This window comes from Xyrauchen texanus, chromosome 28 (genome assembly GCF_025860055.1).
Source record: "Xyrauchen texanus isolate HMW12.3.18 chromosome 28, RBS_HiC_50CHRs, whole genome shotgun sequence".
NCBI lineage: Eukaryota > Metazoa > Chordata > Actinopteri > Cypriniformes > Catostomidae > Xyrauchen > Xyrauchen texanus.
The window spans coordinates 39,347,471-39,363,930 of record NC_068303.1 but is presented as its reverse complement, the minus strand read 5'-3'; the positions used below and the strand labels follow the sequence as shown (position 1 = coordinate 39,363,930).

The 16,460-nt window shown below is 38.7% G+C and overlaps 1 protein-coding gene across 4 annotated transcripts in view; it reads right to left on the bottom strand.

The window, feature by feature from the left end:
- The window catches only part of tab2 (TGF-beta activated kinase 1 (MAP3K7) binding protein 2), a 76,300-nt gene that overhangs the window by 2,882 nt on the left and 56,958 nt on the right, over positions 1-16,460 (bottom strand). For 2 of the 4 annotated variants that reach the window (XM_052095877.1, XM_052095878.1), the window contains exons 5-8: positions 12,593-12,753; positions 9,582-9,675; positions 1,782-1,880; positions 582-695 (exon numbers count right to left, since the gene is read on the bottom strand). In XM_052095877.1, the coding sequence (XP_051951837.1) occupies positions 582-695; positions 1,782-1,880; positions 9,582-9,675; positions 12,593-12,753 (468 nt within the window). The remainder of the gene's footprint in view (positions 1-581; positions 696-1,781; positions 1,881-9,581; positions 9,676-12,592; positions 12,754-16,460) is intronic. The other 2 variants (XM_052095880.1, XM_052095881.1) reach the window with 2 other exon arrangements.

Below are 16,460 nucleotides of genomic sequence, written 5' to 3'. Positions count from 1 at the left end.
TTTAAAATTATTGTCTGTGCTTTTTTGGAGCTTTTTATGGACCTACAGAGCTGAGATATTCTTCTAAAAAACTTAATTTGTGTTCTGCTGAAGAAGTCACATCTGGGATGGCATGTGGGTGAGTAAATTAAGAGAGAATTTTCTTTTTTGGCTGAACTATTCCTTAAAGAGAAATACTGTGGTTCCGGCAGGATTTTGAAGCTTGAGTACTGCGACAATACTGTGCAACACCAAGCTAGTATAGAACTGTCTATTGAGGCATTTCTTTACTAGTTTGTAAGGAAGGAAAAAGTTTGCACACAATGTCAACAGATTTGAATAGAATAGTTTTAAAGATAATTTATTCAGAGGTTTTTAGTCAAAACAAAAAAGAAAACATTTTAGATACTAGTTCATTTGTTGAATATCTGAGAAGTTGAGAAAGTGTCAACTACAAGAAAAAAGAAAGTCATACAAGGTTTGGAACAACATGAGGGTGAATAATTAATGACAGTATTTTTTGCAAACTGGGCAAAAGCCTGAAGAGTTAGAGGTAGAGAGGGAAAGTTAGAAGGAAAAAATGGAAAGAGAGAGAGACCCACCCATGGGTACAGCCATAGGAGGTGGTACAGGAGGTAGAGAGGGGTCTCGCTTTAACTTGGAGCTGACATTTATTTTGCGTCGCCTCTTGTCTAGAGCGCCCGTGGGATCCGCACCTTGATGACCACAACAACACGATGTACAGATTGAATTAAAAAAAGAAAGAAGAAACTGAGGATGAGAATGAAATGTAGAGGTGGAGATATAAAGCTGTAGATGTTTCACGAAACAAAACAAAAAATAAAAAGATCAAATAGAGAAATGCAGACAGTTACTGCAAAGTTTAAAGGTTTCATAGACAGAAATGCAGATAAGTTAATCAATTAGGGCTGTCAATCGATCCAAAATTTTAATCGACTTAATTACATGGTGTCCCGATTAATTAATCGTGATTAATCGCATATAAAAATATTTGCTGAGAAAGCCCCTCATATAACAATAATTCAATATATAATGATTATACATATTTATATCAATATATAATTATACATAGTTATCATATATATATATATATATATATATATATATATATATTCAGATAATAAAAATGCATTACATTCCTGTAGCAGAAGAGTTAGTCATTGATAAGACAATACAAAAAGCGGCTTTAGAATACAATGTATTGTTTACTACCATATTATTGATCATAAGTCAATCATTGGCACACAGTTCACAGCAATCCATTTCACAAGTGAATTTGTCAATCAGTTGGAGATTTATTATGAGGGCTTGTTTAAGAGCCCGTCAATCTACACCTGCGTCAGACATGCTTGTGTTGCGTCATAAACATAAAATGTTTAGTTCACTGTGTCAAGTTTAATATAGTTTAATACTCAATCTTTAAACACGTCTTGAGATCCCTTAGTTTGCATTTGCGCTCCAAGTGTTTTGAACGCAAGAACGTAACGCATGTTTAAGTTGTGGGTTGTTTTCTTCACTGTATAAACGGTGTGTTGGTCATACAGCTGAAATCTCACTTACTGCCCTCTGTAGTAAACTTGTGGTACTACAAGCTTGCATTTCTCAGGAATCTTCCTAATTATGGTGCGATTAATTGCGTAATTTTTGGTCAAATTAATCGCACTGAATTAACGCGTTAAATCGACAGCCCTAGAATCAATAAAAACAACAGAAGCACTTTAAAAATGTGCATAGATTGTACCAGTGTAGAGATTAGGACAGAGGGTTTCTTTTAGACCAACCTGGCTTTGCAGGACCTTTGGGAGGTTTAGGAGGTACAGGACCCTTGAATCCAAGGTTGTCATAAAAATTGTGAATTGCAATTGGATTAAAGTCTGGTCCTAAGAGACAGAAGAACAAGCAGTCAAGTACTTGTCCTTCAAACAAGTAAAATGATTATACTTGACAGAAAGCCGAAGTCACTTAAGTCCAAAAACAATACACCTTAAGCATATTAAAAATATCAGCAAAACAAAATGCAACCATATGCAACCATAGTGTAAGTACAAGTCAGTAGACTATTGTGAATTGAACTGCGCTAAGGTAAACATTTAAGTCTAAAAGGCATAAAAATCACATTGCAACAGCAGCTTTCATGTTCAACTGGGTGTGTGAAAACTACAAACAACAAATAATGCCTTCCGAGTAGTTAATGGTCAACTGATATATCGCCGAAGCCGATAAATCAGCCAATACATTTTCCCATTCAGCCATTTGGTTTCTTGAGGGTGCAGAAAATCGCCTGCTTGCATGTGAAGTGACTGAGACATGTAAACGACCAACCATGGTGTTTTGTTGTTATGTGCCATCGTGTTACTACAATAATAGACTGGTGTGCAACACTCTGTCATCTAAATTGTCCGCATATCAGACACATTTGAATCAGAATCAGAAAAAGCTTTATTGCCAAGTAGGTTTTTTACGGATACAAGGAATTTGTTTTGGTGTTGTAGGCGCATGTCACACATTCTCTAAATATAAGAAACAAGTATTAAAATATAAGCAATATAAATATGTCCACACAGTATATATTAAAAGTAAGAATACAACTAAAAGAGAGCAGTAAAGCAGAGTAAGTACAGTGGCATGTAGAGAACGAGGTGGAGTGTGGAGAGTGTCAGGGTGGGTACCGGGCCTTGTAAGGCAAGTGGCGGATGGGAAGAAACTGTTCTTGTGGCGTGAGGGTTTTGTCCTGATGGACCTCAGCCTTCTGCCAGAGGGGAGTGTCTCAAAGAGATTGTGGCCGGGGTGGGAGAGATCAGCCACAACTTCCAGCACGCTTCAGGGTCCTGGAGCGGCAGCAGATTGCAGCTAATCACCTGCAGACCGGATGACACACTGCAGTCTGCCCTTGTCCTTGGCAGTAGTAGCAGCATACCAGATAGTGATGGAGGATGTGAGGATGGACTTGATTATGGCTGTGTAGAAGTGCACCATCATTGTCTTTGGCAGGTTGAATTTCTTCAGCTGCCCCAGGAAGTACATCCTCTGTTGTGCTTTCTTGATGAGGGCGCTGATGTTCAGCTCCCACTTGAGGTCCTGGGAGATTGTATTCTATTCTATTAAATGTAAATAGAATAGAATAGAATGATAGTTCCCAGGAAGGATTGTGGAGTCACAGAGTGATGGGGGCAGGTGCAGGTGAGGCTGAGTTCTTCCTGAAGTCCACAACCATCTCCACTGTCTTTAGAGCATTGAGCTAAAGGTTGTTTTGATTGCACCAGGTCACCAGGTGGTCAACCTCCCACCTGTAGGTGGACTCGTCACCATCAGAGATGAGTCCGATGAGGGAGGTGTCGATCGCGAACTTCAGAAGCTTGACGGACTGGTGACTGGAGGTGCAGCTGTTAGTGTACAGGGAGAAGAGCAGAGGAGAAAGAACGCAGCCCTGGGGGGGATCCAGTGCTAATGGTCTGAGTCGGAGACGTGTTTCCCCAGCTTCACATGCTGCTTCCTGTCAGACAGGAAGTCAGTGATCCACCTGCAGGTGGAGTCAGGCACACTTAGCTGGGAGAGCTTCTCCTGGAGCAGAGCCGGGATGATGGTGTTAAAGGCAGAGCTGAAATCCACAAACAGGATCCTGGCGTAGGTTCCTGTGGAGTCCAAGTGCTGGAGGATGTAGTGGAGGGCCAAGTTGACTACATTGTCTACAGACCTGTTGGCTCTGTATGCAAACTGCAGGGGATCCAGGAGGGGGTTGGTGATGTCTTTGATGTGTGAAAGCACAAGGTGCTCAAAGGACTTCATAACCACAGAGGTCAGGGCAATGGGTCTGAAGTCGTTTAGTCCTGTGGTCCTTAACTTCTTGGGAACAGGGATGATAGTTGAGGACTTGAAGCAGGCTGGCACGTGACATGTCTCCAGTGAGGTGTTGAAAATGTCTGTGAACACTGAAGACAGCTGATCAGCGCAGCGCTTCAAGCTGGATGGGGAGACAGCATCCGGTCCAGCAGCTTTCCGGGGGTTCTGTCTTCTGAAGAGTTTGTTGACGTCCCTCTCATGGATAGAAAGAGTCGTCACTGAGGTGAGTGGGGGGGATGGAGGTGATGCACTGTAGCTGGAGCTGTTGGAAGGTGTCATGGGGCATGGTTTCAGGACTGTCCCTTTGTTGGGAGGTGTCGTGGGGAACGGTTACAGGACTGTCCCTTTGTCTTTCAAAAGCGGCAGTAGAACTCGTTCAGGTCGTTGGCTAGGCGTCGATCGTTGATGTACTGGGGGGCTTTAGGCTTGTAGTTGGTGATATGCCTGAGCCCTTTCCAGACAGACGCAGAGTTGTTGGCTGAGAGCTGGTGTTGGAGCTTCTCAGAGTACTGTTGTTTAGCCCCTTTCACCGCCTTGCTAAACTTGTACTTTGCCTCTTTAAATCTGTCTTTGTCCCTACTCCTGAAGGCCTCTTCCTTATCAAACCTTAACCTTCTGAGTTTAGCTGCAAACCAGGATTTGTCATTGTTGTAACTCACCATGGTGCATGATGGAACACAGCAGTCCTCACAGAAGCTGATATATGACATCACAGCCTCTGTGTACTCATCCAGACTGTTTGTAGCATTCCTGAACACGTCCCAGTCAGTAGAGTCAAAACACGTCTGGAGATCCTCCACAGCCTCACTGGTCCACTTCCTTGATGTCCTCACTACAGGTTTGCAGAGCTTTAGTTTCTGCCTGTACGCAGGAATCAGGTGGACCATGACGTGGTCAGAGTTTCCCAGTGCAGCACGGGGGACGGCATGACGAGCATTCCTGACTGTGGTGTAACAGTGATCCAGAATGTTCTCCTCTCTGGTCGGGCATTTAATAACCTGTCTGAATTTAGGGAGTTCATGAGTGAGGTTTCCTTTGTTAAAGTCACCAAGGACAATAACTAAAGAGTCCGGGTTGGTCCGCTCCACACACAGTATCTGGTCGGCGAGCATGCGCTGTGCGACCAGCACGTTGGCCCGTGGCAGGATGTAAACACCAACCAGAATTAATGAAGCAAACTCACGGGATGAATAAAAAGGCTTACAGTTTATGATGAAAGATTCCAGGTCAGGAGAACAGTGCTGCTGGATCACTGTCACATCGTTGCACCAACCGCTGTTGATGTAAAAACAGATTCCTCCACCTTTAGTTTTGCCGGAAAGTTCCGTGTCTCTGTCCGCTCTGAAAATTTGGAAGCCTACCAGCTGCAGCGCAGAGTCCGGTATTAATCCACAAAGCCACGTCTCCGTGAATCACAAAACAGTAGATGAAGAAAAGTCCCTGTTTTTCCCCAACAGCAGTTGTAATTCCTCCAGTTTGTTAGGCAGTGAACGCACGCGAGAGAGAAATATTCCCGGTAAAGGTGTGTGTGTAATCCTCGATGGCGAAGCACAAGCGCACCAGCCCGTTTCCCTCTCCCTCGGCTTTTCACTGCATGAGCAAGAATGTCCAAAATTTCCAGTGTAGGGAGAAGAAAAAGCTCATAATGTTAAAGTGCTGTTGTGATTCATTCTCTCTCTCTCTCTCTCTCTCCTCAACAGTTCCCTGTAACATTTCCCTGTCTTGTCTAATAAGAAAAAGGCAAAAACTTTGTTATATATACTGTTTGCAAATATGCAGATATCTATTTTTCATGAACCTCATGAAAATCCAGTGTTTTCTTTCCATCGTGCACTCATCGAATATCTTCCTCTGAAGCACGTATTCTATCAGCCAGAATCAAAACTTCAGGATCAGGATCACAAGTTCCTCTGATTCACAAATCATAACAGTAAGTCCGTAACAATCCAAGCAGGCGATCCGGGCTATTTAAAGCATCACGAGATTACTGCTGCTCGAGCTGGATCCGCATGAGCGTGCGAGTGCAACTTCAACACGGCATCCAAAACCAAGAAAATGCTGCATTCGGAGGTACGATGAAAATAAGGTGCTTTTCAAACTGTTCAGTTTCCTTAAGAGTTCCATTCATTCAAAATAGATGTCAGTTAAGCCATTAATTGATTAGGCAGCAAGGTAGCAAATCAGCTGCCTACGTTTTCAGATGCAGTCCAAGGTAAAAGCACGTCACATGTGCTATAAGTAAATGTCTTATTCACTATGCACTGTATGAACTACTGGTTTGAATCTGTATTTCTTAAATGTAAATGAGTAAATGCGATTGTTAATGTGCACATGCCATCCATGTTTGCTGGTCTACTGTGTGTACTGTCATTTCCTTCTTCCTAATATATTAGCAATTTCTTCATGTGCAAATAAATTACTAAAATGTTATGACTAAAAAGAAATCAGAAGAAACTGCTATCTACCATTTAAAATACAATATATATATTTTTTTATTATTATTTTTTGTTTGTTTTGTGTGAAATTGAGTAAATATAGTGCTAAATAAGAGTTGTTCTTTTTTTTATTTTTAGCAATTTTATGTTTATTTACTTTATTTATTAAATTGTGTGATATATAGGTCTCCTGCTCTCTGGATATCGGCAGAGGACATTTAAAACCCCATATCGGTCGACCACTACTTCTGACCACAAATTAAGTCAAGTTTTGCCCTTGCTCTGCTGCCAATTTAAAGAGAAAAGGGAGCTCTTTAAGGGTGTTCACACTGCTGTAAAAAACTTCTGCAATATAATACTGAATAATTATTATCATTATTAATAGGCTTGAGATCGATGACTTTTTCATGCATCAATAATCAGAAGATTTTCCAGATGATTATCGATATATATCGGGATTTTTTCAGAAGTTTACATACACCATAGCCAAATAAATATTTTTCACAATTCCTGACATTTAATCATAGAATACATTCCCTGTCTTAGGTCAGTTAGGATCACTATTTTAAGAATGTGAAATGTCAGACTAATAACAGAGAGAATGATTTATTTCAGCTTTTATTTCTTTCAACACATTCAGAAGTCAGAAGTTTACATACACTTTGTTAGTATTTGGTAGCGTTGCCTTAAAATTGTTTAACTTGGGTCAAACATTTTGGGTAGCCTTCCACAAGCTTCTCACAATAAGTTGCTGGAATTCTGGTCCATTCCTCCAGACAGAACTGGTGTAACTGAGTCAGATTTGTAGGCTTCCTTGCTCGCACACGCTTTTTCAGTTCTGCCCACAAATTTTCTATCAGATTGAGGTATGGGCTTTGTGATGGCCACTTCAATACCTTGACTTTGTTGTTCTTAAACCATTTTGCCACAACTTTGGAGGTATGCTTGGGGTCATTGTCCATTTGGAAGACCCATTTGCAACAGAGCTTTAACTTCCTGGCTGAGTCTGGAGATGTTGCTTCAATATATCCACATAATTTTCCTTCCTCATGATGCCATCTATTTTGTGAAATGCACCAGTCCCTCCAGCAGCAAAGCACCCCCACAACATGATGCTGCCTCCCCCATGCTTCACGGCTGGGATGGTGTTCAGTGGCTTGCAAGCCTAACCCAAACAGTTACATTTTTGTTTCATCAGACCAGAGGACATTTCTCCAAAAAGTAAGATCTTTGTCCCCATGTGCACTTGCAAACAGTAATCTGGCTTTTTTAATGGCAGATTTGGAGCAATGGATTCTTCCTTGCTGAGCAATCTTTCATGTTATGTCGATATAGGACTAGTTTTACTGTGGATATAGATACTTGTCTATCTGCTTCCTCCAGCATCTTCACAAGGTCCTTTGCTGTTGTTCTAGGATTGATTTGCATTTGTTTCGTACCAAACTATGTTCATCTCTAGGAGACAGAAGCATCTCCTTCCTGAGCGTTATGATGGCTGCGTGATCCCATGACATTTATACTTGTGTAATATTGTTTGTACAGATGAACGTGGTACCTTCAGGCATTTGGAATTTGTTCCAAAGGATGAACCAGACTTGTGGAGGTCCACAATTGTTTTTCCTGAGGTTCAGGCTGATTTCTTTTGATTTTCCAATGATGTTAAGCAAAGAAGGCACTGAGTTTGAAGGTAGGCCTTCAAATACATCCACAGGTACACCTCCAATTGAATTCAATGAGCCAATTGGCCTATCAGAAGCTAATTGGCTAATTGCCTAAAGGCATGATGTAATTTTTGGGAATTTTCCAAGCTGCTTAAAGGCACAGGTAACTTAGTGTCTGTAAACTTCTGACCCACTGGAATTGTAATATAGTAAATTAAAAGTGAAACAATCTGTCACAAAATGACTTGTGTCATGCACAAAGTAGATGTCCTAAACAACTTGCTAATATGAAATCTATGGAGTGGTTAAAAAATGAGTTTTAATGACTTCAGGTTAAGTGTATGTAAACTTCTGACTTCAACTGTATAAAAAGGGCTGCTCGTTGCACAATAGTCTTTGTCTCTTCAGACATATTTGTCAACACAACATTGGTAAAGTGTGAGTGGCAGGGTAAATTAAAGGGGGTCGCACACCGGATGACATGGTACCGTCTAAAACTTATTATTTTTTACAAAATGTACAAACACACCACCGACACTCAGCATCAACATTCTGAAGTGCCACGGAGCTAAACTATTTTAGTTTTCCATTAAATTAGACCCAGATCATTATCAAAGGACAAAGATTATTTATCACTAGATGATCTATTCTGAAAATGTATTATTCACAGAGCTTATTTTGTTACAAATATGTTGTTTTGTAGTTTGAAAGCTTGAATAAAAGACCTATTAAATGCTACTGTACATACAGAGAAACTGCATAATAAACGTCGCCTTTTCTAATCGTTCAGTTTGTGCAGTTTTACCAGTTTCACTAACCTTAAATTCAACCCCACTTTGCTCATTCTTGAAGTAAAAAAAACCCTTATAAAATTTGGACTATCTTTTGTGCCACTTCAGCTTGTCCTGTGTATGTGTGTGGGATACATGTTATATCGCCCTCTTGTGGTCTTCTAATGCTATTACACCAGACTGTTAAATGGAGGCCAAATAAGACAATTGGAAAGCATACAAATTGGGCTTCTAATTTAAATGTTGGATCATTTAAAAATATTGATGCCTCAAAAATATATCGATAAATCAATATGCTGATCAACAATCAATATATATCAATATTTTATGACATACCTAATTATTAAACAACAAGTATCGATTAATTAGAAAACGCAGAATGGAGTTGAATGCATTGAATAGCGAGGGGAAATTACTGTTGCTCCAATCCACTCTTGTGTAGATAACATATTTTATAAGGGTATGTTATTAAGCTGTTTGTCTTCAAAAACAGACACAATTGTGTGTTTTAAATATTTATAAAATGCTAGCATAACAAATCTGAACACATACATTCTTCAATGGCTTTATATACAATTCTTAAACGTTACAAATGTTTACAGAAAATTTCCTAAATAAAAGGTGATCCAAAGCAGGTTTGGGTGCAGAAAACACATGAAACATTCCTTGGAATAACAGTGCGAACAGAGACACTGAAGAAGTGACAGTGATAGACTGAGGAAGACCACAAGGCTGAAATATCTTTGAACCCTGATATGTTAGAAATAAAAAGACAACAATTTGAGGTAAAGGGAGTGCAGATTTTTTTTTTTGAGTGTGGACAGAATAGAAAGGGAAAGACTAGCATGGCTCACCTTGTGTTTGAAGGAGGTCGATCTCTTTGGTTAAACAATCAATATCAATCTGCAGTAACCTATTCTTACACCTCAACTGCTGCATCTCCTCAATCTGAAAAACAAGAGTATAAGGTGTACATAACATTGACATATTACTTTGCATCAATACCTATTGACGATTAGGACTGGGTAAAGATATCTATTTTCTGATGCAGCGCAATCTTGATTTGTCTCGATATCAATTCATAAATCCCAAGATCACTCTTTTACTCCATGTGCAAATTATTGTGGGGAAGCATTCAGCCTTTCACTGCGTGTTGAGAGAAAAAGTTAAGTAATTTATATTTAGATGCACCAAGTACAACAATACAGTAATAAAAAGCAATACTGACCTTCATACCTTAATATTTACAAAAAATAATTTTTGTGAACGAACAGGGTGCACTAAAACTACAAGTTCAAGCACTTTTTGGGAGCCCATTTGAATTTTATTAGAATAAAATACTGAATTATTAATATTATAATGAGGATAATACTTGTTTTGTTCAATAGTAATATTATTTCTGTCGTAATTACTCTACCTTTACCTGGAACTTTTATTTTGCAGACCACAGAAAGTGCGGTGAGTATTTGACCGTTTATAATGTTCCGCATTACAAATCTAGTGAAACACTGTCATCTCCTTTTCTGTGATACTGTGACCCATTTTAAGATTTGTATAATAACTTGTAGTTATTAATATTCATAATGTATTAATTAGGGCTGCGATTATTATTGATAACGAATTTCATTATTGATTATTTGGATATATGCCATGAGCATGGAGAAGCTCCATCAGTGATGTCATTTGTTGCAATATGTTGCATTATGAAACTCATTTGAAAATCAACGGAGACAAGTTGAAGTACACAAACCAAGTTTTCCAGCGCACGAGAAAACTTAATAAACACTTCAAAGAAGATCATATTAAGCATACAGTTTAATGTGTCGCGGTTGCTGCACAAAAAGTCAGGTGCACTAAAAGAGTGATTGTTGTTTCTTGTCCCACTCAATCCCAGATGGAACATTTTACTCTTTAATGAACAGTACTTTTTGTTCTATAATATTTTACAAGTAATGAAAGGACCTGTTTTGCATATGTACTGAAAGTAATAATAATAAATTCAAACTTAACTTTTCATGATTCAGGCTATGTTCAATATTTAAGTTTTGTGAGTGTATAGAATCATGAATGTAATGAAATAGATGGAATGTAAATCGAACCAAATCCTTACACCCTTTATCATTTCTATTTAAAAACAAGACATAAAATAAAGTAAATAAAACTTATTTTTTTTATCCGATTAACCAAAGAAATAATAGGAGATTAATCGATTAGCAAAATAATTGTTAGTTGCAGCCCTAGTATTAATATAAAAACCATTACATAAGCTTCAGCATCTCAATGCCTCTTACCTACAACCTAACAAACTGTACATGCAGAATTTTGAGATGAGGGGAACAGACTTATTCTGAGAGCAATCAAACAACAACTTTACCTACTGGAGGACTAATTAAAAAAAAAACCCTCAGTTAACTTTAGTCCGGAATAAAGCAGTCGGGCTGAATGCTGCTTTGACGTTGCTGGGCTTTTAAGCAGATCTGGAGACATCGGCCACCATGGTAGTGTTAGTAATATCACTTGGGCTAAGCATGATGGTTAACCTAGCACTGAAATGTGCCATAGACAGAAACCACTTGGCAAAGGATTTGTCACTCGCCGACTGCATGTGTGATCTTAATGAATTCATTCCCCATTCATGCCATTTTGAAGACCTTTTACAGATCGCACAATAAGCTTTACATTCATTGCCTTAGTTAACCATAACTCAAAGTCCTTTTCTTCTAGAGAACTTTCTCTCAGAAAACATACATTTCCCCATCTTGTCACAGTCCTAATGTTTTCTTGGCACGAAGTTAGACTAAATCAATTGGGTGATGTCAAATTAAAACGTCATTCTATTTGTTTCTACACAGCAAAATCAACCTGCACAAATGAGATATCCTAATAAACAATTTAATTCAACCTTACGACCCAAGGAGGGAAATGTAAAAAACAACTAAGACCTAATTCCTATAAAGCCACATACACACATGCAGACTTCCTGCAACAAAGCGACCTGATCACATTAATTTTCATTGAGAGCAGGCGACCTCTGGTGACACGAATGACAGCGATCTCTGGCGACTAGATGTGGGCGTGGCGAGCAACACAACAAACATAAATTTAACTTTATGCAAATGAGGGGCAACGACAACCAATATGAGTGAAGACGGTGTTCACTAGAGCTCACATCGCCCGTCTCCTTTGAGATAAGTCGAGTGTAGGCAAGACAGGGGAGAAGTTTCTGTGAGCGATTTCACTGATCCATATGATTAGTCTGTAACCACATAAAGGATATAATATAAAATGATGTATGGAAAATAAATTGTTGGCAGTCTGAGTGAGTTTGATTCATATATTGATAGATCGTTCATCTTGTTAATGATATGATGCACTGAGCAATGCTATAGTTTATATAAAAACATTTTAGGGACAATAGAACTGATTCCTTGTCAAATCTGAATGATCTTATTTTTACCAGCAATATATCTCATACGCGATCACATTTTTTAAAGATATGGCCAAACATTAAGTCCACCAATAACGTTAGAGCGAAAGAAGCACGAATGTGAGAGACTAGCGACATCAAGCAATAAAGTAGCTGTAAAAGTGTACAGGGCTTAAGATATCCTAAGTTCTTTCTGCTCCACACAATGTACATTCATTTCCAAAATACAATTAAAGCCAGTTCATGTTCAAGACTTTCCCCATGTGAACTTCCCAACTCCCTCTATAATGAAAACCAAAAGGAACAGATGCAGGCCCAAGACTCCCTGCTATCAGCCATAGCAGATTTCTAGATACATCGTTTTTGTTAATAATCATAATCGAATCATTGTCAGAGCAAATATTCACACCAGTCATGGAGAAAGATACATAAACTTACAGATGGTATCTGACAGACTGAGTTAGAGCGTTGTAGTCGTCTCCTCGTGAGGTCATTCTCCATCTCGTTGACTTCCTCTTTCAGCTTCTCTAGCTTTCTCTTCTTCAGCTCTAATTCATGCCACAACCGTTCCATACGTGCACGCTGATGCACTAACAGAGCTGTGAATACAAGCAGACCTTTATTAGATACATCCAGATCCAGCAGATTCTTGTAGACTTTGAGACTACTTATTAGAAAGGCTAATTTTAGAAATGCTGCATTCCTTCCAACAGCGGCCTAAACAATGCCTATATAACTATTTGGCAATTGGTTTACAATATCCAATAGCTGGCCCCAGCCTTCGTGATGTCAGCTGAAAAGGTAAGTTGTTTCAGAGGCGAAGCAAGCTATTACATTTTAATGAAAGATTACAAAAACATTTGTTTTTCTTTAGAACAACATGCATCTAAGAATCATGCACAATAAGACCAGAGCATGTCTTACTTCAATTCACTTCTCATGGTCTATATGCTCCGACTCACTCTCTGTGACCTATGAACGAGCGGCACCTGGTGGTCCATCACAAAGAGGCTCAAAGTCTATTTCACGATTGTTCACTTTCTCTGTTCCACTGTGGTGGAACGAGCTTCCAACTTTCACACGATCTGCTGATTCCATCTCAACTACAGCTGTCAAATAAAATGTTTTGAATAATCGTCGAGTTAAGACAAATGCGCACATTCGAATGCTAAAGCTGCACGTTCCAATTTTGGATGTGTGACAAGCACTGGCAATAACTTCAGACCGATCGCATTCCTGCAGTAAAAAAAGGCTAGATGAAGCGCAACAAAATACACTTCAACAGAAACCAGGTGTCTCGAGACACGGTTTAAAGTTCTTTTTAACTTGACACAGCATCTAAACAACAGTACTCCTCCATGATACTGAAAAACAAAAAGACGTTCGTCTTGCGTGTTTACATAGAAAAAAATGGTAAACTGTATGGCTGCAAAAGCGTTTGGTGTGAACAACCCCTTACAGTAGGTGAGGTCTTTGGCCATTGTGTCTTGCTCTCTTATCAGCATTTCTCACATTAAGCAATGGTTTTGCCTGTACAGGAGTTCAAGTTGGAAATGTGCGGGTCGAGATCCTCGCGTTCTGGTCCTTTCTGTTGTGTTCCGTCTGTTTGAACAGCCCCTGACCAGGGATCATGATCCGCTTTACCACAGAGTTCAGCCGAATACCACTGCTATCTGGGAATGATTCTACCCTACATACAGCTGTAATTAATGAAAAACACTGTGGTATATTTGTGTCTATGGTAGTATATACTGTGGCCCAAGGGCAAGAGTAACACCATGTTAACACAGAACTGCCTATTGAAGCATTTCCCCCCTCGTTGTACATTTGACTTAAAATATGAACAGAATAAAACAGTTTTTATTTTTTATTTAATGCACTTTACTGTTTTAACAGCCAGGAATGTTCTTTGCAATAATAGAGTCAGTAGAGCCAATTTTGTTTTGTTGACTTTCACAGTGCTGAAAACAAAAATGTATATATTTACACTCTACACACTAATCGGGGGCATTACTCATAAAACACGCACACACACACACACACACACACACACACCACGCACACCATTAACAGTTTCAGTAATGTTTAATGATCTAGTGATGCCAGAACATATATAAATGTTGAGGGTTGTTTCAAAAAGTAAACATTGAGTTTTGCTGGTCCTGGACATTTCATAATGTACTCCATTAGTGGGATAAATACACATACCAGGCTAATGACACTGTATCGGTTCATACTGAGTGGGATATAAATGAACGATAGGATGTTTGTGATTTAGAATTCACCATGTTTTAAGCAGTGTTACACTACTGGCATGAAAGATGGAATCTCTGATATCACTAAGGGAGAGAGAACCTTTTTTATTCATTCACAGAATTGTAGCATTAGGTTAATTTATATATTAAATAAAAACATTTGTTTGTTAATTCATTTATTTGATCTAATTTAACCCTCCTGTTGCTTTCAGAATCTGCATACAACTATTGCATTCATGGGTCAATTCTGACCCGGTGGAATTCAAGCTTATAAATCATTCATAACCCAATGGTTTTCATCTAAAACTATAATGCAAGTCATTAATGAGTCCTTAAATGTTCATACATGTAAAAATATTGATATTTCCGGCATGTTAAATGACAAATGTAAAAGTTAAATAATATGCAATTGTTCTAGAAATAATAAACTGAGACATTCTTTGACATTTCAAAATATACATAAACTACAGCAAAACCAGAGCGATACAAGTGAAGGCATCTTTTTTTAATCAACATTTCTGTGAAATTTCATCTAAATATAACATAATATACTATTTAAATTGACATCTAATGTGAGAATTAATTTCCTATTACTCATAACTGCACAATACAACTTGGTCAAAATGTATGAAACCAAAGTATTTTTATTTTCAGCTAAAACAACTCAAGTAAACAACTAATACTTCTCTTCTATGATTTTAAGCTAAATCAATTCTATTTACTCGTATGAACTGCCGCAAGCTGGTTCAGTATCAGATGGCTGCAAAAATAACCTGAATAAAATAGAAAATCCTGTTTCGAGCCCTATTTAGACAGTAGTACCTTTGGTTTAGTTTATTAGTTATGTTTATTACATCTGTCATGTCTGATTTTTACAGGAATGTGTGTGTGTGTGTGTGTGTGTGTGTGTGCGCGCGCGCATGTTTGTAAACAAGATGCAATCCCAGTGAGAGACAGAAAAGTATGTGAGAGAGTATGGGAAAGAGGCAAAATTTAAGTAAAACGCTTATAAGAAATAAATCAAATTCATAGATGAACAAAATCTACATATTCAATCTAAAATTGATGCCCGGGGCAAAATTGACCCACGAACGCAAAAGATGTAACAATTTTATTAAAAAAAAAATCTGAAATAAATGTATTGTTTATTTTGATAGTCTTAACAAAGTCCCAAAGTTTGGATCCTGTACTAAAAACAATGTGGTATAAAAATTATTATCTACCTATCCCTGGTAAAAACCTGAATGCAATAGGAGGGTTAATGTTTTTCATTTTGGTAATACATGTATATATATATAAAATTTATTTTATTTGGTAATTTATTTAATATTATGGATTTGGTAATGTTCCAGACATGCAAGCCAATTTATAAAATGTTATATAGATTTGCGCTAACGTTAGTTCAAGACCGAAAGTAAATAATACTGTTGAATGTAAATAATAAAGCTTTTCTCATAGTATTGTATATTTACACCGATCAGCCACAACATTAAAACCACCTGCCTAATATTGTGTAGGTCCCCCTCATGCCACCAAAACAACTCTAACCCGTTGAGGCATGGACTCCACTAGACCTCTGAAGGTGTGCTGTGGTATCTGGCATCAAGACGTTAGCAGTAGATCCTTCAAATCCTGTAAGTTGCGAGGTGGAGCCTCCATGAATCGGACATGTTGGTCCAGCACATCCCACAGATGCTCAATCGGATTGAGATCTGAGAAATTTAAAGGTCAAGTTAACCCCTTGAACTCTTTGTCATGTTCCTCAAACCATTGCTGAACAATTTTTTCAGTGTGGCAGGGTGCATTATCCTGCTGAAAGAGGCCACTGCCATCAGGGAATAACATTGCCCTGAAGGGGTGTACATGGTCAGCAACAATCTTTAGGAAGGTGGTATGTGTCAAAGTAACATACACATGAATGCCAGGACCCAAGGTTTTCCAGCAGAACATTGCCCAGAGCATCACACTACCTCTGCCGGCCTGCCTTCTTCCCATAGGTCATCCTGCTGCCATCTCTTCCCCAGGTAAATGACGCACACACACGTGTCCAC